General features: G+C 41.0%; 3 protein-coding genes across 5 annotated transcripts; 2 read left to right on the plus strand and 1 right to left on the minus strand.

Moving 5' to 3' along the window:
• The first annotated feature begins 143 nt into the window (after window positions 1-143).
• On the plus strand, window positions 144-11,331 carry LOC133430220 (TRIO and F-actin-binding protein-like). Of its 3 annotated transcripts, none has more exons than XM_061716704.1 (11): window positions 144-282; window positions 4,991-5,059; window positions 5,155-5,244; window positions 5,360-5,454; window positions 6,719-7,310; window positions 7,386-7,620; window positions 7,698-7,773; window positions 7,932-8,091; window positions 8,182-8,295; window positions 9,515-9,601; window positions 11,023-11,331. In XM_061716704.1, exons 1-11 carry the CDS (start codon window positions 256-258, stop codon window positions 11,167-11,169), a joined length of 1,692 nt encoding a protein of 563 aa, XP_061572688.1. In that variant the 5' UTR covers window positions 144-255; the 3' UTR covers window positions 11,170-11,331. The 3 variants fall into 3 exon arrangements, with proteins under 3 accessions (XP_061572688.1, XP_061572697.1, XP_061572712.1); XM_061716713.1 differs by having other exon boundaries at window positions 7,701-7,773; XM_061716728.1 differs by having other exon boundaries at window positions 7,407-7,620.
• Window positions 11,314-13,024, minus strand: smdt1b (single-pass membrane protein with aspartate-rich tail 1b). The gene is made up of 3 exons (XM_061716741.1): window positions 12,834-13,024; window positions 11,742-11,905; window positions 11,314-11,562 (listed from the first exon to the last, which is right to left on the minus strand). The coding sequence occupies exons 1-2, from the start codon at window positions 12,996-12,998 to the stop codon at window positions 11,768-11,770; spliced, it is 303 nt and encodes a 100-aa protein (XP_061572725.1). The 5' UTR covers window positions 12,999-13,024; the 3' UTR covers window positions 11,314-11,562; window positions 11,742-11,767.
• Window positions 13,025-16,454: 3,430 nt separating this feature from the next.
• Window positions 16,455-27,289, plus strand: zgc:158803 (LUC7 domain-containing protein). The gene is made up of 10 exons (XM_061716752.1): window positions 16,455-16,733; window positions 17,923-18,017; window positions 22,245-22,343; window positions 23,227-23,337; window positions 23,900-24,043; window positions 24,161-24,337; window positions 24,442-24,602; window positions 24,690-24,719; window positions 24,854-25,021; window positions 26,308-27,289. Exons 1-10 carry the CDS (start codon window positions 16,673-16,675, stop codon window positions 26,552-26,554), a joined length of 1,293 nt encoding a protein of 430 aa, XP_061572736.1. The 5' UTR covers window positions 16,455-16,672; the 3' UTR covers window positions 26,555-27,289.
• Window positions 27,290-27,521: the final 232 nt, after the last annotated feature.

A 27,521-nucleotide genomic window follows, 5' to 3' on the forward strand; every position in this document is an offset into this window, starting at 1 on the left:
TGTTTTTCATCTCATTTAAACTACACATCTTCCTATTTCTAAGTTCCCATTCTGGGGGATGTTTCGCATCGTTCACACGCTACTCTTTTTTGCTCGTCTCTTTATGCCTGATTCAGGGTTATGTACTTTGTCTGCTGCTGGCAGCTTCCGCTTCCTGGTAGCGTCACAGTGAGATATTAGACAGAAAAACCACAGCAGAGTCTTTCCAAACTGCTTTAACGCTTCTTTTGCAGATGTTGCCGATCGAAGGGTTGGATGTCCAGACTGGATGAACAAGGCAAGGTAAATGGATGTTTTGAAAATGTCTTTCTTATATACTTGAGTTAAAAAGAGGTTACTGTTTCAATGCTGATTTCTGTCACAAGCCACAGTTTCAGAGCCTGACAGTCGATCCACATTCAAAGAGCGCTAGAGGTTATTTTTACATATTTGAGTGCCAGAACGGAGCAGAGTTGCCTTGCTTTGCCAGGTTTCAGGTCATATCTCAAAAGCATCGTTGACCAAACAGAATGTCAACACCGGACACCAGAACCAGGCATCATACACTTTGGGGTTTGCTTTTATGCATTGAGACGTTAGTCAAGATAACACAGACAAACAATCCTGCTGCTTCCTTATCAACTATGAGTTTACATCTCTTTAACCATCATCTGGTTTTGGTGGGTACCCACCCCCTTACACACTTTTTGCCGCTAAGGTTTAGGGTTGATTTACAACAATAGCCTGTATAAGAAAGGTCTGGACAAACCTTCTCTGGTGTCGCCCAAAGGTTTCTGAAGGGGTTTTGGAGACCAACTTTCTGACCTGTGAGGGACTTCATCTTAACTACACCCCAAAATGTAATCCAAACATCCCCCATATGACCCTTAATTCAGCTACAACGAACTATTAACCTATGGGGCCAGTTGTTCAAAGGTAATCTGATCGGATTTTGGTTATCGGATTGGATCAAATTTTGAAAATGGGTTGTTCAAAAGGGAAAGAAGGATTCTGAAATCGGATTAGATCACGCAATCCAATCCTAGTTTTAATCTGGATCAAACCTTCAGTTTGTGTTCTTCAAAACTTTCCAGTAGGATTTGGATAAGTTTGATCCAAAAAAACAGGATTATCCTGATCCCAACAGGGGGTAGGATTTCAAGGTGGATTTCAGGAGGAAAATGTTGAAAAACTTTAAAATTGGTCAAATAATACAACATTTGTATCATTTAGTGTAAATACTTTTATTTATATTTTGCACTTGACTTGTTTAACCGTTACAGTGATAAAGTAGATAAAGTAAACATAGGCTACTAATTAAGCCTTTCAGTATAGTAAAGTAAAAATAAAATAGAAATTAAAGTGCGCGCCCCCCCCCTTCATGTGATTGGTCCATATTTGATAGTTCTCCAAAAGTCACCAAATTTTGCATGCAAGCCAGACTTGGTGATAAATTTGATATTTCATGGTTTGCATTAATGGGCGTGGCCTAACGGCTCAACAGCCCCCCCTAGAATACTTTTATCTGCCATAACTTTTGAATGGTTTGACATAGGAAGTCATGGGTGGTGTCATGGGATTCTGTAATGAGTCCTTAAGCTTAGTTGGCCTTAATTAGCCCCGCCCCTTCTTCTGATTGGTTGTCCCGATTTTCTGCTATAACTTTGGAATGGTTTGACATAGAGAGTCCCGCTTCCTGATTCAAACGTCTGCTGGCCCCGCCCCCCGACCAATCAGTGGTGAGTAGGGTGATGACGGCCCGCCCCCCGACCAATCATTGGTGAGTAGGGTGATGACGGCCCCGCCCCATGGTAAAAAGCCCCATCCGAATGAATGGGGCCATGTGGCCTGGATTTTGACATAAAATTTCCTTAAATCCCAGCTTCATGAAATTTGATTATGTTGAAGTCCACAGCGTGCCGAGTCAGGGGACATTTGTACGATGTCTCTACGATAACCTGTTGCCTAGCAACAAGCGTCCAAATTCAAACAGAAATTTAACAAAAAATGAAAAGTCAATATTGCGAAAACTGTAGTAATTAGCATAATGAGGTTGTAGGGTCCGTTAGTGCCAATCGGGCCGAGTGTTTGAAAGTTTCAACCATGTCTCTACGATAAAGTTCGGCCGAGCAATAAGCGTCCGAATTTTCGCCTTTTTCTTTGCTTTTTGGCGTCTAGCGTTGCCACGGTGACACATTTTACTGAGAAAAGTAATGCCCATCAAGGAACGATGGAGACGCATCCAACGATGTATGCCATGTATGGGTGCATGTTCCGGTTCAGGCTATGTTAACGGATAGGTTTTTTTTTCACCATGGTAAAAAGCCCCATCCGAATGAATGGGGCCATGTGGCCTGGATTTTGACATAAAATTTCCTTAAATCCCAGCTTCATGAAATTTGAGTATGTTGAAGTCCACAGCCTGCCGAGTCGGGAAACATTTGTACGATGTCTCTACAATAACCTGTTGCCTAGCAACAAGCGTCCAAAGTCAAACGGAAAAAAAAAAAAAAATGAAAGGTCAATATCACAAAAACTGTAATACTTGGCATAATAAGGTTGTACGGTCGGTTAGGGACAATCGGGCCGAGCGTTTGAAAGTTTGAACGATGTCTCTACGATAAAGTTCGGCCGAGCAATAAGCGTGGGAATTTTCGCCTTTTTTTTTGCTTTTTGGCAACTAGCGTTGCCACGGTAACCCCTATTACGGAGAAAAGTAATGCCCATCGAGGCATGATGGAGACGCATCCAACGATGTATGCCATGTATGGGTGCATGTTCCGGTTCAGGCTATGTTAACGGATAGGTTTTTTTTTCACCATGGTAAAAAGCCCCATCCGAATGAATGGGGCCATGTGGCCTGGATTTTGACATAAAATTTCCTTAAATCCCAGCTTCATGAAATTTGATTATGTTGAAGTCCACAGCGTGCCGAGTCGGGAAACATTTGTACGATGTCTCTACGATAACCTGTTGCCTAGCAACAAGCCTCCAAAGTCAAACGGAAAAAAAAAAAAAATGAAAGGTCAATATCACAAAAACTGTAATACTTGGCATAATAAGGTTGTACGGTCGGTTAGGGACAATCGGGCCGAGTGTTTGAAAGTTTGAACGATGTCTCTACGATAAAGTTCGGCCGAGCAATAAGCGTGGGAATTTTCGCCTTTTTCTTTGCTTTTTGGCAACTAGCGTTGCCACGGTAACCCCTATTACGGAGAAAAGTAATGCCCATCGAGGCATGATGGAGACGCATCCAACGATGTATGCCATGCATGGGTGCACGTTCCGGTTCGGGCCGTATTAACGGACGAAAAAAAGTGCGGAATAAGAATAATAATAAGAAAAAAGGGAAACCTTTTCTAGATACTAATATATCGCCTTCATTTTCATGTTTTTCCTCATTTTTCCGGCCGTGTTTTAGTTTTTGGGGATTTTTTTTTTCCACATCCGAGCGGGGTCATTCTGTACACCCGCTGGTGCGCAGTGGGACTTTTGCGACTTTAGCTTGTTAGCAAAATGCTAGCAACATTGCCCTTTGGGCCATTCTGGACGATTGCAATATGGTCATGCCACTACTTGGCATGCCCATAATAATAATAATAAAAATTCCTGCAAATACAATAGGGCCTTCGCACTGCAAGTGCTCGGGCCCTAATTATCTTGTCACCATAAAATAATCCCCCAAACAGATTTCAATAACAAACAAAAATAATATATTCAATTTTTCTGTAATTCATCACTGTATATTAATATCAAAGAAACAATCATCAGAGATGAACCTGTCAAAAATAATTTCTAACTATTGCATCCCTTACTACACGTTCAGTCAGCCCCTCATTCTGACAGAACGCCAGAGGTTGGTCTGGTTCTTCAGCGATGTTGTGCAAGACAATACACTTAAAGTGACCCCATGTTGGCTCTTCTATCTGTTGTTCTTTACATAGCTGGTAGGCCACATTGTGATATGTTGTCCCATTTAGAGCACTGGTAATCCGGATTTGGTAATCTTGAACACTGTGTATCTGGATCAGGGTGATCCAATCCAATGTTGCTTTGAAAAACCGGCATGAAACTAAAACGGATTACCTGATCCTGGATAGCATAAAATGGGATTTCCAAATCCGGATCACTTTGATCCAGATTACATTTTTTTAACAACTGGCCCATGATGCTAATTGTTATTACGTCTCATTAATTTTGCCCACCTCTCCTTGATTGAGATGTTTCCAAAGTTAGATCTAAATTGGCACTGGCAGGACAAAAAAGGAAAGCTCCAACCTAGCTCTGCCAGAGCTACCGCAGGCATTTATAGACTATACCTATGGTTCAGCTAGGTGGCTCACCTGCCGAAGCCCAAAGGCCACTAGTTGGCGAACACCAGCCAGTAGCCTCTGAATGCTCCCACTGCCAGAAGCAGCCACCTTCCATGACCGAGGCGGATCACCATTATCCTTCTCTGGGTCGTCCCAGCTGCTCCAGTAAACCCAGAGCCGGGTGGCCGGGTCTGTTTGAACAATCAACAGAATAATAAATCATATTATCTTAAGAGTGATTAAGCATATTAAGTGATGACAGATTAACACCACTGATCATACCTGACGATAAATCTTTCCTTTCACAACAGATACGATCAGAATGTCACGGTCCTGGTACTACAACAGTACTGGACACGTGTTATAAATATAAATACTGTATCTTATATATTGACAATGAATCCAAAACCCAGTCAGAAGATCATTGGCTCTTGTGAGTCTGAATGACAGATTTTGAAATGTTGCTTTTGATAAATACGTACACATAACTGAGATATCCGCAAATCTTTTGCATCTAAATCAAACATCAACCACCTAAAATCAAACAGACATATACAGTAGATATCTGCTAAATACTGAACATCAGAGTCTTCACCACAAACATGAAGTTTTTCCCCGTAAAATACCCAGAATTCCACATGTGACTTTGTCACTTTTAAAGGTTTAACGCTTAATCACATTAACTGTGTTTTCTCCAGTGGAGGAAACATTGGTTTGTTCTTGGTGACACTTCACTGAGATACTACAGAGACTCGGAGGCTGAAGAGGTAGGACCTCAAATTCAACCCATTTAAATGACATTACAGGACTATTAGTTCTGGTTGCAGCCTTGTCTGACTCTCTTCATCTCTTCATGCTGCAGTCAGACGATTTGGACGGAGAGATTGATCTGACGTCCTGCGTGAAAGTGTCTGATTGTGACGTGGACAAGAACTACGGACTGCAGATACAAGTACGTACCTGAGCTTTGTTTGGCGTTTTAAAGACCACCACCAGACACCTCTCAGTTACATGTGAAAGCCACTTCCTGTTTGACTTTACGTGCACGTGTTTCCTTTGACCTCCAGACAAAAAGAGCAGAGTTCACTCTGTCTGCCGTGACATCAAGGATCCGTCGAAACTGGGTGAAGTTGCTGAAGCAGGCGATCCAGGACATCCCGCAGTGAGTTTACGTGTGAGGTGACGTCAGCCAAAGGTTTTCTGAAGCTTCTTTTTGATGACACATTTGAGACGATGATTGCTTGGAAATACATCTTGTAACATTTGAAATGTACACAGTATTTAACAATGACTTGATTTTAAGGGTTTGAAATATACTGTTGAATGTAGACTATTACAATTTCGTGTTATAGGTGATAACTACTTAGATATCAGTGGCGGCTGGTCAGTAGGGGGCGCTAGGGCGCCGCCCCCATCAAATCAAGAGATGAAATATAAAAAATAAAAATAAAATAAAAAAACATGTAAGATGCAAATAATTATTAAAAGGAGGTGTTATTTCAGTCTGTGGGCGACTGTCTATAGTAATTAAATGTTGTTTAAATTCATTTGGTTCCAAAATGTTTTTTATTTTATTTTATTTACTTCCGGAAGTAAGAATCCAGTGTAAGCTCTCGAACATGTGAAAAGCACGATCTCTTTTAATTGGTTTGAATTAAAATCCTTAAAGGGACGCAGTCGTGTTCGTCCCAGAAACTCACAGTTATCAGCAACGAATCAGTGATCAGTATCGTGACGTACTTTTTAGAAGTACAATTTATTCCCCGTCTTTTTTAGAAAATCAGTTCAAATATCAAATAGTTTGTTTTAAATAGGTTAAATAACACGTGCTTTTGAAATAATATTGATTGATTTTGTATATTAGCAAATATCTGAAAGAAAGGAACGTTATCTTTTCAAATAATATACATTCCAGACAGAACAATGGAAATGTTAATGGTTTTCTTCTCTCTAATGTGGAAAATAAACTGAACCCAAACCAGGAAGAAAAAAACAATACAAAATAACAGTGGACTTGTTGAAATGTTAAACCCCTACTTTAGGTTCACTTTTCTTTTTCCACTGCAGCATAACTGAACTGCTTCACTAAAACTTTTGACCAATAAGCCATTGTTGGATGGTTACATTTTTTTTTAATTCAAGGACCAAAATATTATTTTCTACCTTTCTTTTTTCCCCATTGTACCAAGCTTGTACCTAACCGTGACTTCTGTGTACCGTTACACCCCGATGTTTGCCAAGGTCAATTGCGACCAGCCGCCACTGTTAGATATCTATCAAATTTCTCTGATGTTGTAATGTTCAACGGGCCTGAATATTTCTGTGATTTTGCTGTCCGCCTGCTGTGACCCCCCTCTGTCGCTCTTCAGATGTGTAACTCTACCCTTCTGTATTTACCCCCCCCCCCCCTGCTGTTCTGACCTCAGCCAATCAGATTCCAGCAGCGAGAAAGAGAACCCCATCTCCTGCAGGCCGTCGTCATGCCAACCGCCTGCTCGGTTCACCTGCAGGGACTCCGGCGATGAACCTGCCACTTGCGGCAGTGCAAACTCGGACCGGGAGGACCGCCGCCGCCACCGCCGCCGGCCTGTAGACTCGTCTCCGGCCGGTCGCAGGGAAGAAGCGAAGGGCTGGGACCGCGAGCAAGCCAAGCGACTGGAGGAGAGGAACCGGTGGTTTGAGGAGGGAGCCCCTCCCGGCGAGATGGGCAGCAGGTGGGACTCCATGGACCTGAAGAGGGGCGGCGTTCCTGTTCCTGCCGCCGAAACCACGGACTCTGAGGTCAACAGGAAGTGGACAGAATTTGAGACGCTGTCATTTGAGGACGTGACTGCGCAGTCGCTCATTGGAGCCCAAGCGTATCAGTCCACCCCCCAACATTATCACCCGAACCCCAGAGAGCCCAAACAATCTGTTGCTGGTTCCCAGACTATCACATCTGGGTCTGAGGAGGCTCCTCTCCCGGTGAACGGCGCTGAAACCGTCCGAACCAACACCGCTGAAGCTCTTCACAAAGAGGTGAGCGAGTGATTCCTGGTAGGTTTCACCTGCGAAGGTGACGAGGGCCTGAATCTTCCCTCCGCTCTTTCTCAGGCGGCCTCTCTTCGAAAGCAGGTGGAGAGCCTCAGGAGGGGGCGGGCGGCCCTGGGGACGGAGGTGGACAGCCCCTGCGGCCCCGGGGCCCCCTGCAGGACCAGGCTGGAAGCCATGGAGGTGTCCCACCGCCGGGAGCTGCAGGAGCTGCAGGAGAAACATGCCAGGGAGATACGGGAGCTGCTGGAGGAGAAGGACCGGAGGGTGCAGGAGGAGGGCGAAGCCACTGCTAAGGGTTAGCCGGGAGCCAACGCCTTTTACGGGTTATTCAATACCTGAATATTGATTGATCTCCTTTTTTTGACATCGCAGCAGTGGAGGCGCTGAGAGCAGCTCACAGGGAGGAGCTGGAGAACGCCAGGAGGCTGTGTGGAGGAGCAGCACACATGTACGTTCATCCTAGACCCTCCGTTATCAGCCCTCGACAGCTACTTCCTCTCAGGCCTTCGCCGCAGGCGTGAGACGCTCTCCGCTCTGCGGCGACGCTTTTTTTTACGTGACGCTGCCTCACAGCTTAAACCAGAACCTGTGTGTTTTGTGCGTCAGGCCTCAGGCGGACGTCCTGCACGGCGAACTGAATGTGCTGTCGCAGCGCTACTCCCAGACCTGCCTGGATCTGAGCCGCGTCGAGCAAAGCGGCAGGAGCAGGGAGGGCGAGCTGAGCCGCAAGCAGGGAGAGCTGGAGCAGCTGCAGAGGGAGAACCAGGTCTCTGGACTCGCAGCACAATCACCTACACCCCCCGCCAACTGCTTTTGAGGTTTTCTTTCTAAATAAATAAATAAATCTGTTTTTCAGGAACTTAAAAACAAACTGGCGGAGGAGATAAGTCGAATGCGTTACTTCATCACAGGTCAGAGGTCGGATGTGGTATCCCTTGGCAACACGGATCGTACACCGTCAGAGTTAGAGGTATTGAAAGTGGTTCCCAGTCTTCCTTGCGTGGAAGTGAAAAGTACAACACTCTTATCTCCCACTTGCAGGATTAACTTGATATTACAGTCATCGCTGGAACCACAAAAACATCCTTTAAACTGCACCTACTTAAGTAAACCAAGAGTAACCGTCCCGTCCCGCGTCACCGGTTCCTGCAGCTGCATCAGCATCTGCTCCACTTTCATCTCATTTGGCCTCATTTGCGTTGAGCGTCAGACGCGTCGTGATGAAGCAGATGCTGCCGCCTGCTGGCGGAACTCAGGATCAGCTTTATTATTCATGGACACATACGGGGAATTCAGTCTCTCTAATATAAATCTAATATATATTGAATAAGGATTTCATAAAGTTCATTTTGTCCATGGCTTTACTTTTAACTTGCTGATTCTTTTCGTCGGACAAGAATGTGTCACGTATTTAAAAACCTAAATATTCTTGTCCGACAAAAAGAATCAGCAAGTTATATTGAATAAGAAAAAAATTGGGAAAAAGCGACAAAAAAACCACACCTTAATTCAAAACTATATACAAAAAAAGTATAAGTACGTGTTGTTTCACTGCTCCACCTCTAAAGGATTCCAGAGATCCCAAACCAACGGTGACTTTCCATTCAAAATTAAAAGCATTTAGTCATTTAAGTCTGTATCTTAGTGACTGTTTAAAAAAAAATGAAATTAAATAAAATTTAAAAAAAATAATAATAGGCTTATTTTTTTCAGATTTTTCATGCAAAAATGTGAGTTTTACATCTTAACATTTATGCCAATTTGCCATGTTGGCTAAATTACTTAATTCCTTTTTAAAAAGAGTTAAGTATTTCCCTACTTTACAATTTTTATTCTTGTGTACTGTATTGTTTCATCATCATCATCTTTCTCTTTTATCTCTGTCCCTCCAAAGTTGTGCAAATATTTTGAAATGTAATTTTACTTGGTGGTAAGATGGTGCATGGATGAAGAACCTACATATGTTTATTGCATGTCTGAATCAATTTTTGTTAAAAATTGATGTTACTGATTGTAGTTATTATTTCGCTGTACTTGTATTTCACAAATAAGTTCAATTCAAACTTCTGAAAACAGACTTGTAGACAAAGTTATTGATAAAACAGCCTTCAAATCCAGGGATTTTCCAAAACAACAGTGTAAAAACAGTCTGTTTTTTTTGCAAATTGTTACAACTTGTCTTTTTGCAGATGCTGTTAAGGGCAAAGGAGAATGAAGTGGAGTATCTTAAAAAAGAAATGAGCTGTCTACAAAATGAAGTGCAATCTCTTACCAAGGTATGTTTGCAAGCCAACCCCTAAAATGATAAACTTCTACGTGAAATGGTCTGAAAAAGAAAGGACGTCCTCTTTCAGTTTCAAGGTTTTACACATGCAGGACGTGATAATAAAGATGGTAAATCTCATCATTACCAGGTCTTAAAATCAACTAAATACAACCTCAAATAAACTGCAACATGAGATGTTAGTTCATTAGGATTTTTTTTTTTTAACTAATTTCAAAAAATCCACAAGCAGTGAGAATTTAAGGACTTTGCAGTTTCCTTCATTTTCTTCCGTTTTTCTTTTCTAATTTTGCTGTGAAGAACTCCCACTTTACATTCAAACTCAGGCTATACTCTGAGATGTTGTTGGGTCTTTACAATTTCTCTGAGCGTTGCAGTCAGATCTTGGGGATGAAACTGCTGGGATTTCCATTTTTTGAAAAGATGGGTAAAACTGTCCTGTAGGTTTCTACTTGTTATTGTTTCTCACTGCTGAACTCTAAACTGCCTTATTAAACTTACCACACTTGAGAGGTGGCAATTGCTTCTCTAAGAGCTCCCACACACTTCACATCTTCTACCTGCTTAATCTTGGGTCCCCTGAATTATGAGCTACAGTGGATGTAGCATAGCCCCTTCTGCATACACCGACGCTTAGTGATCACCGATAAGCAAAACAAGATAATGAGCTGCATTTTAGTTGCTCGTGTCCCAACAGTACTTCAAAAGAAATGGAAAAGGGGGATAATGTGGCCTTGATCCCAGGTATGGAGAAGAGGCAGTTTGCATTAATATAGTATAGTTTTATATGCTGTAGTATTTATTTATTTTTTTAGCACCGACTGATGGCAGTTTTAATTTCGTTGTTATATAACAATGACAATAAAGATCTAATCTAATATGTCATTTAATGTTGCATTAATTGATGATTGGATCTCTGAGGCTATCAGAAAATTATCACAGCCAATCTTTTCTCACAAGATCACTGTGATGGCCGTCGTCAGCCACGCAGTGTACAATGTAGGACCACCGAATGGATGAAATATATCCCCATGAATCAGTCAATTTTTGTCTGCAACAGGCCAAAATCATGCAGAGTATATCAGGTTTAAGATTAATGCTTATGTTGTTCCCTCTCGGCGTTGTGTAAACACAGACCTGAGTACTACAAACTCCTAAAACTTCTGTTTTTAGAAAAAATGATCATCTGTCAATCAACATCTTTAGTCCTATGAAAGTAGTAAAGGTGATTTCAGTTTTTACAGACTGATTTTTGTTAAATAAATAATGAGTGACATGTTGTTAATCTGAGGTTGCATTTACATTTTCAGTCCTGATAAAAACTGCACGTTTTCTAATTGAGGTGTGTAACACCTCGAACTGAGGTTTCACAGCTCCGTTTTGATTCACCGATCACTGTCGTCTCTGTTCCAGGAGAAAGAAGAGGCATACCAGCGTTTTAAGGAGGCGTACGTAGAGCTGAGCAACACGAGGGGTCGGAGCCAGCTGGAGATGAGCTCCCTCAATGAACACCTGAGACTGGCCAACGCTGCTCTCCAGGAGGAAGCAAGAAAAACCTGATCAACCAGCAGATAAAAATACTTAAATACTCCCTGATAAACTGCCAGCCAATATAAAGCATTATTTAAATGTAATTATACAATATATTAAATCGTAGTCATTTGTTTTCATGACTTGACTTCAGGCTGTTTAAATTAAATAAAGTTTTTTCCACACGTAAAAGACTCTGTTTATTCAGTTGGCACGCAGAAACATGCAAACAGGAGTGAAGCCGTAGCCAATAGTTTTCACGGCCACACATGATATGAGATTTCTGGAAGACGAGATAAATATCATAGGACCAAGGAAAAAGATGAGTGGAGGGAGAGGATTTATTTGAAAGTCAAGGTGCCTCCTCTTCCCCATCTTCTCTGCGCTGGCTGGTATTCTTTTGGTTGATATTACAAAAGCACCCTGTGGGTAAAAAAGTTGTCCATTACCAATTTTTATTGCTACAAGCATGTTGCAAATGGCACATCTCAGCTATTAATGGGTTAACATGCTGCTGGCACACCCTTTACACAAGATAATACCCCGTGAAAAGGTCTCATGCATGTTTAAACAATGTATAAGGTGTGGCACATAGCTCTTACCTCTTATTATGTTGCAAACGTAAAGCTCAATCGTCGTCATCGTCATCTTCAGGGACAAAGATGTCATGCTCCTCCAAGAGAGCTGCAAAGTTCTTGCTGATCAGAGTTCCCACATAGAGGAAAGGGATCACCACCGCTGTCATGCGGATGAGACCGAAAGGCGTCTGCAGAATCAGGAAAATGGGAAGATTAAGCCGCAAGCCCAACCTCAGGTTGTCAAGAAGGATTTTGGTCTGGATTTTGGACTATGAGCAACTACTTCTGCTGCAGACAAATACAGGAGTTTAAATATCACTGTAATGATATTGTACAATTTACATCCATGATTACTTTGGAAAAACGAAGCTGGACATTGTTAATTTGTTTTTATTTTGGCTCTAAATTGAATAATTTATATATATTTTGTAAATTAAAGAAGAATAACTGGGATAATGCAGTGGATACATCATTATTAATCTATTAAATTGATGATTTACTTACTTTCCCTCCGGGAATTGATGATTTTTTAATTGAAGGTTTGGGACAATTAATATTTTATTGAATTTTTTTGACCAAAAAAGTCAATATGACTCAAATAACTACCGGTACTTCTACGAATAAAACTATTTAAAAAAAAACTTTATTTAGAGAGAAATTACCTTAAATCCTGGTTATTGCATGATATTTGCAGATTTTCAACAAAAATAAATAAATATTTGGAGATTTTCCTGCCTTAAAAACGCACACCTGATCATAAAGTGTAATTTTAAACGCAAAAACACAATAGAAATAATGAAATGTAATCTGGTATCTGGAAAAACATTCCAGATACCAAATTCTCAAACCCATAAAAAAAAACATAAACATAAAACATAACCTTAATCAAAAAGCGACTGACAAAACGATAGATTGTACACAACTAAGAAGGAAAAGAGTACTTCCTGCAAGTGCCTCGACATTTGTACACCTAAACGCTCATTGGCTAATTCGCCGCCTCCAGACTGCATAGTGCGTTCCTATTCGCCAGGACAGCTGTCAATCAATGGCCACGCCCCGACTATGATATTTCTTGTCAGGTTTTTTTCACCATAACTATCACAGAAAAACACTCACTTTATCCGGCTTCGGGAGGATGGCCCCCGACGCTGTAGACACCACAGGCCTGCTCTGAACGTTTCTGAATACGGCGGATGTCTTCGAACCGGGTTTACGGGTCATTAATCCCGTATTCCTGATGGAAACTCGCAGCGGGAGCCGCAGAAAACCACCGAACGCCATTTTTCCAGCTGCAGTGTGTGACGTCACCTCTGTGGGCGTGGCTGGCCGTTTGCCTGGCACACCTTAACTGAAACGTCACTTTATGGCAAAAATAATATATTCAATTCAATTTCAATTTAATTTATTTGTATAGCATCAAATCACAACAACGGTCATCTAATGACGCTTCACAACACAAAAAAACAGAGATAAAAGTGATCAGATATAACACATCATAAAATAAAACACAAACATCAGAAAACATCAGCATCGGAGAAACAAAAGAACAGCAAAACATCCCAGAACACAGTAACATCAGCATAGCTGACTCTAAACATAAGAGAGGAAGGTTTTAAGCCTACGTTTAAAGGCAGGCTAATTCCTTAAATTAATCTCTATACATGTTTGTTTTTAAATATTAGTAATATCTACGATAAAAGCAAACTATATTCAAAAATTATAGAAATAAATTCCAGAAGAAAGGAAGAGTTATTTAATCAATTATTATAATTAACAGAGTTGCATGGTAGATTTAAAATATCAGTTTTAATTTTGAGTGTGTAAAGGGTTTTTAAGATAAGATAAGATAAGATAAGATATACCCTTATTAGTCCCACAGCGGGGAAATTCACAGTGTACAGCAGCGAAGGGGATAGTGCAAAACAAGAGGCACCAATAGAAATAATAATAATAATACAATAATAATATTACACTATAAACACTATAAACAGTACTGGTATATACAATAATAATAATAAAAAATACTTGTATATAAAATAACAGATGGATATTTACAGACGGATATTTACATAATTGCACGTTGCAGTGAATGATATTGCACATTATTTTCCAGCATTTTATGCTTTGTTCTGCATGGGTTTTCTCCAGGTATGCCAGTTTCCTCCCACTATTTGATAACAAGCATGTTATGGTAGTTTGTGATTATAAATCGACTATGCTGAGTGTGACAGTGGATGATTATTTGTCTTGTTTGTATATATAATTTTTTTTCTTTGATGGACTAGTAAACTTTCCATCTATCCAGGACCTGTACCTGTCCAGGACCAGGAAACGGACAGGTAACATCTCTGCAGACCCTTCACACCCAGGACACAGTCTGTTTGAACTAATCCCCTCTGTACACCAAAATCTCCAGACTCAGAGACAGTTTCTTCCCCCAAGCTGTTGCTCTGAAGAACTCTCATCACTCAGAGTCTCAGAGTAATCAACCACTGTGCAGTAATAATAATAATAATAATAATAATAATAATAATAATAATAATAATAATAATAATAATAATAATAATAATAATAATAATAATAATAATAATAATAATAATAATAATAACTAGAATCATACGCTGTAACAATGCACCTTTCAATAATCATGTCTACCTCATACTGCGGCACCTTTCACTTTTTTTTAAATTGTATGTTAATAAGAGCTGTCATTTGTCTATTTACTGTACAGTGAGCGAAACAACCGGAGTCAAATTCCCTGTCTTGTTTGACCTGACTTGGCCGAATAAACCTGATTCTGATTCTGGTTCAGAAACCTTCTGAAAAACAAATGTATTTAATTAGTTTGACTATGTATGTATTAAACAAGACATGGAAAAACATATTCATGCATTCATTTTCAGTAGGTTGGATTATTGCAATGGAATGTTTACAGGCCTTAACAAGAAATCAATCATGCAGCTGCAGCTGATCCAGAACGCAGAGTCCTTACAAACACCAGGAAATTGGACCATATTACACCAGTCATGACATCGCTACACTGGCTTCCAGTGAGTCAAAGGATAGAGTTTAAAATCTTACTGCTGGTCTACAAAGCACTGAATGGTCTTGGACCAAAATACATGCTTGATCTGTTAGTTCCCTATGAAGCTCCCACACCCCTGAGGTTCATCTGGATCTGGTTTGTTGTGGTTGCCAAGAACCAGAACCAAGCAAGGTGAGGCAGCGTTCAGTTATTCTGCTCCTCACCGGTGGAACAAACTTCCTGTAGACCTGAGGTCTGCTCCAACTGTCAGCTCCTTTAAATCAGGGCTAAAAACATTACTGTTTACTGAAGCTTACTCTTAAATTAAATACTTACCTGTACTCTACTGCCCCTATTTTTAACAACTTGTGATTTTTATTATTTTACCTCTTTTCTTATCATTTTATTTCATTTATTTGTTATTTAAGCATACTCTTAAATTAAATACTTTTCTGAAAACCGCGAGGGCCCGATTGACAGGGGAGGGGCCCAGACAGAGGGACAAAAAAAAAATATATATATATATATATTTATTTATTTATTTTGTCTGCACACATTAATGGTTGATACCATGCCGGTAAAAACCTAAGGCATATATATATATGTGCATTATTACTATATTACTATATTTAGTATACATACATATATATACGCATACATATGCACAGGGCCGCCGCAAGGGGTGTGCGAACCGTGCAACCACACGGGGCCTCGCGCCCCAAGGGGCCTCGCGCTATGGGCCTTTTTTTTTTGTTTTTTTTCCCTTTTTTCCCTTATAAATATCAACAGTCACATTCCATTACAGACCTAAATGTTTACTAGTCTGTGCATATCAATAAATATATGTGCAATGATTCGCGTGTCTGTTGTTCAATACAACTGTGTCAGACCAAGCGCAGACACGAGCTGCTCTGATCCAGACGGGTGGAGTGTGGAACAAACTGTCACACAATGTCGAGAGAACGAGACAGATTCAGGAAATTTCCATCAGGGGATGAAAAAAGAAAAAAACGAAAGAAAATGGAAGAGTTTAATGCCTCTCTGAAAGGCTCGGTTGATAAATTTGTTACAAAAATCACCGATTCGACCGGGTCTCAAGCAGCCGTAGGGCCCCGCGTCGAGGCAAGAGATGATGATGAGGCAGGGGAAGGTATCCAGTATTTTGCTAATTGGAGAGTTAAAATTGCGCATATAGACACCCGATCCGACCCGAAAAACCCAAAAATGTCGCTTTTTTTTTTTTTTTACTCTGTTTACATAGCAATGCTGACACCTATTGGTGATTTACTGGTACTTATACCTTAACAATGATACTCGCAATCGATAAGATAAGGATAATTTTATAGCATTTAGAGCGGTGTAATAACGTATAAATAAAAAAAATAAAAAAATAGTCTGATAGACTGTTTAATATACAACACACAACTTATTTTGGAATACAAAGAACCAACTTGACTATGACTATGCTATGTAAAATGTGAATTAACTTTTATTAGTAACTTTGGTAAGTTTAAGATTTCAATTCATAAATAACATCGATGGAGGGGGGCCCAAAAATCACAGTCTGCCTAGTGTAGTCCATTTATTTAATCCGGCTCTGAATGTAAGTGCTCGGGCCCTAAATATCAATTTGAAAGTAGTTTTTTTAACTTCCATCCAGAGTGTGGCGGGAGCGTGCCTCTTCCTCGGGGTCGAGCTCCGCGGCCGCGCGCTTAAAGAGGAAGTGGCGAGGCGGAAATAGAGCACGCTGCACAAAAACTTGATAACTTCCAGCACGCCGGCTGACAAATCCACGTATTATGTCAACGCCGGACTTATTTGGTCCTCATTTCCACAAACATTTAGTGAGATAATTAACCCACGTGACCAGCTCCGAGCCGCGCTGACGTCATCCACCTGTGCAAAGTCTTGATCTGGCTCCGGACCGGACATGTCGGCCCAGGCGCAGATGCGAGCCATGCTGGACCAGCTCATGGGCACCGGCAGAGACGGTGAGCCAGCCGGGGTCCGGGGTTCGGATCCCACACTTTGGACTGTTTTTGTTGAGTTGTTGTTAGCAGTAAGCCTGGTTTATGGTTCTGCGTTAAATCGACGCAGAGGCTACGCCGTAGGGTTACGGCGTAACCAACGGCGTAGGGGACGCGTCGACGCGCTGCGTACGGTGCGCGTCGACGCGTCCCCTACGCCGTTGGCTCTGCGTCGATTTAACGCGGAACCATAAATCAGCCTTTAGCCACAGAGCTAACTGCCCGCAGAGGCGTGCTGAGCAGCTAGCTAACCGCTAAGCTACCTGTTGTATGTCACTTTTACAAACATTTTTATACTAATATAAGCAAGGGTACGCTTTTTATAAGCCACATAAAAGCCTAATAAGCCATAAAAACCTTTTGTTTATTCTGCTCCTTCAGCCTGGAACACATTACTAGATGACTAAGAGGCTAACTGGGTTAATTTCTTTGAGTACTTTTTAAATCTAAATTCAAAATACTTGTGTCCGACTCCATTACATGTACCTGTCTTTTTGTGATTTGCTTGCTTTTTTTTAATTTAATTTTAATAGTATTTTATCTGTTGGTGTTTTATCTGTCATGTGTAACTCATTCACAGAGTTTATTACAAATAATTTAAAAACACATATACAGATAACAATCAATCAATTAGTTTGTAAAGTGGGACTCCCCAGAAGATAACTGTAGCTTATGAATAGGGGCCCAGTCACACAGCAAAACAACTATAAATTACACATATAATACATATAATAACCTAAAAAAAGAAAAAACACAATAAAACCCTGAGACCTCCTCAGATTTCCAAGATACAAAGATATTCTTGTAAAAATAATACATCAGTTATTGGTACATAAACATAATTAATAACTGTGTTGTAATTGCTGTTGGCTATCTTGGCCAGGTCTCCCTTGGAAAAGAGGTTTTTAATCCCAATGGGATCTTCCTGGTTAAATAAAATAAATAAAAGGCAGTTTTATTTGTATCATTCTTAAAACGGAGTGTCTGTCTCCCCAAGCTGTTAATCTTTAAGGTTACAAATAAACAACACTTGGTGCAACTCTTTCTTTTAAAGTGATTAATCATGTTTTTTTATCCTCCTTTTTGTAATGCTGAAGTTATTTCACAAAGCCAGACTCTTAACTCATGTTGCTCTGATTTCCTGCCGTTACAGGAGACACCATGAGACAGAGAATCAAATTCACAGATGACCAAGTCTGCAAGAGCCACCTTTTGGACTCGTGTCCTCATGACATCCTGTCAGGCACTGTGAGTACCACGTTTACACAGAGCCAATGTACTTTAATTATTTATTTAATGTAATTCACATGATGGGACTCAGAAGTATCTGGGGGATCTTCAGTAATTTGTATTGGTTTTTAGTGGACACCTGTGATATTTGTCCAGTGTGAATACCCCAAACATGTGATTTATAAGTTAATGTTGATCATAACATACTACTCAGCAGATTGGAAAAGTGGGTGGGACTTACTGGCACTGTGCTTCAAAGGTTCAAATATTACTTGCAAGATAGGGCCTTTTTTGTGTCAATTGGAAACCATGAGTCCATACCATACTTATGCCGATAACACACAACTCTATATTTCAGTGTCACCACATGACTACAGTCCCCTAGTCTCATTGAGTAACTGTATTCATCAAATCAATGAGTGGATGTTGCAGAATTTTCTCCAGCTAAATGCAGAAAAGACAGAGGTGAGCATTTTTGTCCCTAAAAATGAAAGGGAAAAGATCAGCGCTCACCTTGGCTCCATGTCATTGACAGCTACAAATCAAGCCAGAAATCTTGGTGTAATTGACTCAGACCTGAACTTCAACAGCCATCTAAAGTTTATCTCTAAATCGGCCTATTACCACCTGAAAAACATTGCTAGAATTAAGGGGTTTCTGTCTAAACAAGACATGGAAAAACTTATTCATGCATTCATTTTCAGTAGGTTGGATTATTGCAAAGGCATCTTTACAGCCCTTAAAAAGAAATCAATCAGGCAGCTGATCCAGAACTTTGCTGCCAGAGTCCTTACAAACACCAGGAAACTGGACCACATTACACCAGTCATGAAATCACTACACTGGCTTCCAGTGAGTCAAAGGATAGAGTTTAAAATCTTACTGCTGGTCTACAAAGCACTGAATGGTCTTGGACCAAAATACATGGTTGATCTGTTAGTTTCCTATGAAGCTCCCAGACCCCTGAGTTCATCTGGATCTGGTTTGTTGTGGTTCCAGAACCAGAAGCAAGCAAGGTGAGACAGCGTTCAGTTATTCTGCTCCTCACAGGTGGAACAAACTTCCTGTAGACCTGAGGTCTGCTCCAACTGTCAGCTCCTTTAAATCAGGCCTAAATACATTACTGTTTACTGAAGCTTACTCTTAAATTAAATACTTACCTGCTGTACTCTACTGCCCTTACTTTTTAACAACTTGTGCTTTTTATTGTTTTACTTTTTCTTTCATTTTATTTCATTGTATTTGTTATTTACTGTTTAATGTGTTTTGCCCCTTTTAAAGTTGATGTAAAGCACTTTGAATTACCTTGTGTTGAATTGTGCTATACAAATAAACTTGCCTTGTCTAAAGTGGGTGATGCAATACATAGGGCTGCAGCTATCGAATATTTTGGTGATCGATTTATTCTATCAAATATTCCATCGATTAATCAATAATCGGATTAAGCTTACTTTTGTTTAATTAAAGCCCCATTATAAATATACAATAGAAAACAAGTCAGATCACTTAATAAAAACAACCAATTTGTTTCTTTTATGAGAATTATTGACATTTATTTACATATTATGCAAACTAGTAAACTGTTTGTTAAATTTTCCAATAAAAATAAATACAATTATTTCAAACGTAACATTTCCCGAGACAAACAAAAAAGAGCTTATTTAGTATCAAAAGTAAAAAATATTCTTAAACATCACTTTTAAATTGTGCAACTTCACATTCAGAACAAAGTTTAAGCAGAAATGCTTGGCTGTGGACCGGGACTCGGAACAAGAGTTTTACACCATGTGGACCAAGACCTTCATTTTTAATTTAAAATAATCCCACACCTTCAGCATCTTCTGTCTCTTTCACTTATTTCTTTTGCTTTGCTGCATTTTCTCATCTGCACTGTTGTCAGTCCCGGTCCGGCGTCTGTGCAGCTAAACTGTTCACATGGACACTGGACACATGTGTGTTAGCATGTTGTCAAATTAAAAGGAATCCGTGCGTTAGTTTAAATTTATTTTTCATTTAAACGAGGCTTCGAGTCAGAGGAACTTTCTCGATCATTTTTTGTAATCGAGTTACACGAGGTACTTGAGGAATCATTGCAGCCCTAATATAAATCCTGTATTACTTCCCCACCGTGTACTGCAACAGTTGCACAGCAATTTCCCTCGGGATAAATAAAGCATCTTGAATCTATAATGATATTGGCATTTATCCATCACGTGTAGCCAAAGTATACATTTATGGTGGATAAAATAACTAATTTAGTCAACATTGAGCTTCATTTAGAGATACATAGCCACATGTAATAAACAACTACATTTTTCATTAATCTCAGTCTAGTGTGACAGCACAAAACCTTTTAGACTTCAATAAAAGCTCCAGTTATTTGTACGGTTCACATTCCTGCTACCATGGCAACTTAACCATACTGGCCTGTGTGTCATTTTTCAGGTTTTGTTGCCTGTCAAAATATGACAGGTCGTCACTGAGGTCCAGCTCTAGATTCAATACAATAGGCGGTTTAAATGAATGGTGATTTATTTATCAAAATACAACATCTCGACTACTAAGTCCTGGGATTCATATCTCTGTATGATAAAACAGAGACTTTGCTTATCCCATGCAACTGCACTGCATCAAATCCAGCCGTCGGGGTGTCATTTTTGAATTTCCCAATGTAATATTACTCCCATGTGAATAGGGCATAAGAAGTCCTTTTTGTTTTATAAAAGAAGAAAACAATATTCAAATGATCAATTGTGCCTTTTTGGACAGGACCAGTGTTACATTGGGACCTGCATTCATTTTTGATAACTGCAGTGACATCTGGATCCAGTGTGACTGGGAATGCATATCTTAGTAAGTGGCTTGCAGGGAGCTGAGGGATACAGCCATGTTGGCTGCTTGGTAATGCAGGAACCCGCCCGTCACTTCCATCACCCTGGTTGACATAGTCATTGTTTGTGTCACGCTACAAATGAAACAAAAAAAAAACCGTTTGAAATCCAGTTTGAGCAGCCAGACCGTTCAGATTGAGACACATCTGTGCAAATCAGATTGAAATTTGATTCAAACCGCTTCCAAATGTAGTTTGAATTAGATTTGGTGTGGGTTTTTTTGGGCTGGAATATGCTAAAAATATGTTTTGGTCAAGGAGCGTGAACTTACAAGTAAGATGAGGTCACTATACAGTATGTGTGTGTGTGATAATCTGCTAAAACAGTAGCAACTGTTGCAAGAGGTTTAGGAATATTCCCTCAGATGAAAGTGATATTTTAAGATGTGGGAAAGTCCTTCAGTCTCTTCCACACATCACTAGTATTGGATTGATATCGACTGAAATAAAAAGCCCTGGTATCCGTGTCAGAAGTAGGACTAAGATGGATTATTCTGACGTAGTCTATCCAATACTACGGGCTTTAAAGCATTAAGGTAACAAGTTAAACATGTAGAATACCAAGAGCATGAGTTCAGTATTCCCGGTATTGGAGAGCATTAGCCAGATGTTCATCCACCCCTAAGTATTAAATCAAATTTTCTGTTCTCTAACTTCAGGTGGGCGGTGAAAATTTGGCATATGATCTGCATTTCGAAGGCATTTTTGCAAAATACATTATTAGATAAGTTTCCCACTACAACTTGGCCAAAGCTTGACTCGTTGGCGTTTAACTGCAGGTGCAACTAATTATATTTTCTTTATCCTTTTATTTCTTCTTCTATACAGCACTTTGGTCAACTGTGGTTGTTTTTAAAAGTGCTTAACAAATAAGATTTGATTATCTTCATTAATAAACAACCGTGCTGAAGATGCATCTACATTAACATTCATCTATATGGTTTACGCTCCCATAAGTATAAGGTCATAAGTAGCACATTTATTTTTTAATTGGTTTTGTGTCGGTTGTCGGGTTTTTAATTAGGTTTGATTGTGACTTTATATGCATTTTAAATGATGTATTTAAAAAAAAAAAAAAGGTAGATCATAAGACCATAACAAAATAACTCTGTTAAAGTTTGACCTTTTAATTTTAATTTGCTTAAGAACAGAGCCAATCAAGAAAGAAGTCCTTGCTTTATCACGCTTTAGCTCTTTACTTCTCTCATCTGTACGTCTTCATTTGATGTCAGTGATGATGCAACTGTCCAGGAGGACATTTAGGAAGGAGGAAATTATAAATACCACGTAATTAAAGTTGCACCTAAAATGACGCAGGACGACACAAACTAATTTGCCGCTCTTGTTTCCTGCAGAGGATGGACCTGGGAGAGTGTGTAAAAGTCCACGACTTGGCCCTCAGAGCCGACTACGAGATCGCTTCCAAGGAGCAGGAGTACTTCTTCGAACTTGATGTAAGTTCACACACACGCACCACATGCACTGTTCCTCTATCCGCAGTCAGCCAGACCGTTTAGAAACGCAGCATGATGTGGCGGCTTTTAGCCCTTACTTCCTCAGAATCACGTCCAGCTCTTGGTGAAACTGTCCAGAGGTGGATCTCAGCCGTTCTCTCGCTGTGTGGCTTCCAACAGCTGGCTGATAACTTGCTCCACATGAGAGCCATTATGAACATCGGTTTCTTTCTAAACCGTGTTTGTCATCCTGTTTCTTCTCTTTGCAACACAAATATTTATTTTTCCAGACTAAGCAGTTATGTTTTCAGGAAATGCATTATTTATTTATTTATTTATTGCTTAAGAATCCTGCAAACTCTACACTACATGAACCCTCTTAGCACAGCAGGACTGTCTGAATACATCTGTGTCCTACCCACACACATTTATTTTCTACTGTCTACCTTGCAGAACCTTTCATCACTTTCTTTCAAACACACATTAATTTGGCCTTCTTGATTCACATGCACAGTAGGGCTGGGGATCGATTCAAGTGCCCAGAATCAATTCAATTCCGATTCGATAAGATTCAGAATCCATTATCATGATTCCTTCCAATATCGATTTGGGTTAATGTTTTTGATGATTTTTTTTTTTAGCTGCTACCTGTATTACATGACTTAAATTATGCAACATATTGGATCTAGTATTAAACTTGACACCATGTTCACTGTTTGGTAGTTTCACATTACATGAATACGTAAATGAAATTGCGTGACTAGTGGGATTAATGTTCACTGGACGAAAATGCAAAAATAAGACTTCCCCTTCCTCTCTTTCTCCTCTTCTCAACACGCTGTAGCTTTGCTTAGTTATCTGATGTTTTATTTTTTGGTCAAAGGCTGCCGAACACCTCCAGTCTTTCATCGCTGACTGCGACCGCAGAACCGAGCTGGCCAAGAAGAGACTGGCCGAGACGCAAGACGAGATCAGCGCCGAAGTGGCTGCAAAGGTGACAAACACTAAAGGCTGAGTTATGGTTCTGCGTCAAAACGACGCTGTGCTTACGCCGTGTGGTACGCGACCTCACTGATGTGCACCTCCCAAAAATTGTAACTACGCGTCGAGGCGACGCAGACCAAACGCGGACGGAGAGGGCTGTGATTGGTTCGCTTGGTAGCAACGCGTTTCCGGTTTCTGGTTTGAAGCAGTCGTGAACTTTCAGCGCTCTTTTCTTCGTGTATGTGTTTTTTTTGTTTTTTTTTGTTATAAGTTTTTGATAAGTTGTCCTTATCTCTTTGATTCACTGTGACTGGAAAAAGTCAGATATACCATTCAGGAAAAGATCGCGAATTAGCGGTCACGGGGGGTACTGCACCGCGGCAAAATGGAGTGACAGAGAAGTCCGAAGGGTTCACGACGGCGTTGTTTTGACGCAGAACCATAACTCAGGCTTAAGACGTTGCAGATGATCTTTATGACAGAGAACGAGCAGCTGCCGAGTACCATTCACAAATCTGCGCCCCCAGTGGGTTCTCGCCGTTTACGTGTCTGTTTTTTTTCCCATTAAAAAGGCTGAGCGCGTCCATGAGCTGAACGAAGAGATCGGCAAGCTGCTGGCCAAGGCGGAGACGCTGGGCGGCGAGGGCAACGTGGACGAAGCCCAGCAGTTGCTGGAGAAGGTGGAGAAGACCCGGGCCTTAAAGAAGGAAGCAGAGGTCAGAAATGTGTTTCTTTTTTTTTTGCATCCCAGGATCACCGTTAAAATTTAAAAATGTTTCACGTAATCAAGTTTGTTCCCCTGCCTCCTAAAACTCTAATCCTGGTTCCTGCAGGATGTGTACAGAAACTCGATGCCCGCCTCCAGCTTCCAGCAGCAGAAACTCCGCGTGTGTGAGGTCTGCTCCGCCTACCTGGGTCTCCACGACAACGACCGGCGCCTGGCCGACCACTTCGGCGGCAAACTGCACATCGGTTTCATCGAAATCCGCGAGAAACTTGAAAAGCTAAGAGTAAGATGCCGTTGAAGTTATTAGAACTAGTTCTGTTGCGCAAACATCCCTTTCCTGAACTTTTTATTCATTTGATTGATGTTGATTTATTTTTTTGAATCCAGAAAGCTGTTACAGAGAAACAAGAAAGAATGCGCGTGAGAAGACGAGAGGAACGAGAAAAAGAAGACGAACGAGAGCGTCAGTGGGAGGTGGAGCGCGAACGAGAGAGGGAGCGGGAACGACAGAGTCAGTGGGACAGAGAACGAGAAAGAGAGCGAAGGAGGTAAAGAAGACTTAAGCTCAGCTGTTGGTGCACGATGACGAGGTTTGTATCGTCTGGGTTTAACCTCTGTTTTTTTGTTTTTACTAGATCAAGATCTAGAAGCGGAGACCGACACAGGTATGTCTGAGTGAAACTTGTAGCTTTAGTGTATTTGGGTTATAAAACTGCTGCCAGTTGGGAAAATTCAGTTTGCCGACTCCACCTTTCTCGCAGCGATTTTTAAAAATGTCTTCTCGATACTCTTCACTCAGGGATGGAGGCAGTTCATCATCCCACCGCTCGAGACGCCACCGCTCCTCTCGTTCCAGAGAAGACGGGGCGGATCGGGACAGAGACAGGGACAGAGACCGAGACAGGAAGCATCGACACAAGGAGAGACACCGCTCGCGCTCCCACTCCCACAGACACAAAAGAAAGAGGTGACGATGCCGCTCATCACTGAGACCTCAGAGGTTTCAGGGATTCTGCTCTCAGAAAACCTCCACTACTAACAGAACTCCTTCAGTATGTCCAGTTTTATTGAAGTCACACTTTAACTGGGTGATTCTTTGTTTGAACAGCGAAGGGAGACGGTTTGTCTCCAAAGATGAGTTTATTTGTCTTTCAGACTCTGCTGTAAACAATGATTTTTATTTATGTCCACGTGTTGACCTGTATTTATGAGAAACACTGTAAACTATTTTTACTCGCTTTTCTTCAGGTGGCAATATTATGCCTCAGTTTGTAATATCATAACAACTACAAGTACTCATAAACACAGACACTGATGATGTTTTCTGTTGAGAAGGGAGTTAGAAGACCGCCTCATGTCTCACTGAGCAGCAGGTCCTTCGGTCCTAGAAGGTCATGTGTCAAATATGATATATCTGGTTCACGCTGGAAATTAATTATGCTTCTTTGTTCTTTCTTTTACCTCTGCTACGCTCCCGTTACCACCTCCCGGGACTATACGGCTATAAAACAATATGTTCAAACAGTGTTTCTCAATCCTGGTCCTCGTGGGCCCCTGTCCTGCATGTTTTAGATGCTACCTTGCTTCAGCACACTGTGATACAACTACCTGTGTCATCAACAGAGTTGTGCAGACCTTGATAACAAGCTAATGAGGACCATTAATTAGAATCAGGTGTTTTGGTGCAGGGAAACATGTAAAACATGCAGGACAGGGGCCCACGAGGACCAGGGTTGAGAAGCACTGTGTTAGAACAAGGTTTGAGGTGATTCAGGCCAGTACAATGCAGCGTACACATGCAGAAGACCAAATGAACGGGATACAGCTCAACTCTGACGCTGACACGAGGACCATTTCCACCAAAGCAAACACAGATTAAAGAGGAGAATGTGGTGGTAGAGGAACGAAGCCCTGCAGAAACAACCAGATACTCAGTTGAGGCTAAGAGTTCACATATTCCAACGATATAGATAAATGCAGGGTTGAAAACCTGAATGCAAACAGCTGGCATCACAAAACAACTAAAGCCAGTATTTATTAGATATAGTTTTTAGGGTTGATAATATTTTACCCGTCTACTCTTAACATGACTTCAACATCCCTGTCGGTGATTAAACTGCAGAACTGAGCAGTCTGAAAATGCCTGTGGAGAATAAACTTTTTGTTTGTGCAAAGAACCTGCTGAGGGAAAAAAAATCTGTTAAAGCTCTGCAAGCTTTCCAAGATCTTTTTTTTTTTAATCATTTTTCTTAGGTCTTCTGGAGACGGATCATCCCACAACCGCGACAAAGAGCGCTCGCCGTCCCAGGAGAAGTGGAAAGAGGGCGCGGCCGACGGCTGCCGCGTGGACGGAGGGGAACACGGAGACTGGGGGGACAAGGAACGGTCCGCCTCCCCGGACAGGACCAGGACCAGGAGCAAAGATCGGGAGCGATCCCTCTCGTACGAGCGGGACCGGCGCTCCAGCTCCGAGGGGGAGCGGGAGTCGGGGGAGATATGAATGTTAGATCTCTGAATTGGATATATTGTTTAGTAAAAGCGGAGCATGGAAAGATGAGTGTGCTGGTGTGGGTGCATTTGAATGTCAACTCTGTATTCATGTCCAAAGTGGAACATGTACATGTGGACGGTGAGGATCAAGGAAACAGAAACTTTTATAAGGATACATGAAGCAAGACTGACACGGGGGCGGCCGACTCATTCAGTTTTTTTTTTTTTTTTAATGCCATCTTGACAACTTTACATACACTTAAGCAGAATCAAGGGAAAAGAGATAAAACAGACAGCTGTTTTTATTTTCTGTCACATGAAGTGCTGTTTTTTATTATTATTATTATTGGTTGGACTTTTCGTGTCAATACAGTTTTCCCCGTTCCATCATCCTTGGAAGAGCCGCAGGTTCGGTCGCCGTGACGACCCTCGTCATCCCAAAACCGAGCTGTGACGGACTGAAGGCGCGCCCAGTTTTTGACCCGTCGCCTCCGAGCCACGACAGCCTCAATCTGACCCACATCCTAAAAGATTCGGTGATGAGTGTGTACTTTGAAAATAAAGTCACTTATTCTTCTGGTAGAAGTCCTCTGAATATTTCCACTCACATGTGGACCTATTAGAGTTAGGATGACTTGCTTTTCTTTTTTGTTGTTGCTGTGATAAAGTCTGGACTACTTCGTGGCCGTGGGTCGACTTCACTGTGCCACAACTACGTGAATAAAATGCTCTGCTTCTGTTGAAATACGCGTGGTAAAGATTGCCCTCTAATTTGTTTTTTACAGTTTGAATAACTAAAGGCACTGATGTTGAGTATTATAAATTGAAGTTTATAGAGTGATCACTGGGATTAGGCTCCAAAAATGAGTTGTTTTTGTACCATATTAGAATTAATTATATAAAGCATTGACTATGTGTAATTGGAGGTGTTGGCTTTTGATTGGCGGTCAGCTCAGCCAATGCCTGGCTGTCATTAT

This window comes from Cololabis saira, chromosome 1, assembly GCF_033807715.1.
Source record: "Cololabis saira isolate AMF1-May2022 chromosome 1, fColSai1.1, whole genome shotgun sequence".
NCBI classification, from domain to species: Eukaryota; Metazoa; Chordata; class Actinopteri; order Beloniformes; family Belonidae; genus Cololabis; species Cololabis saira.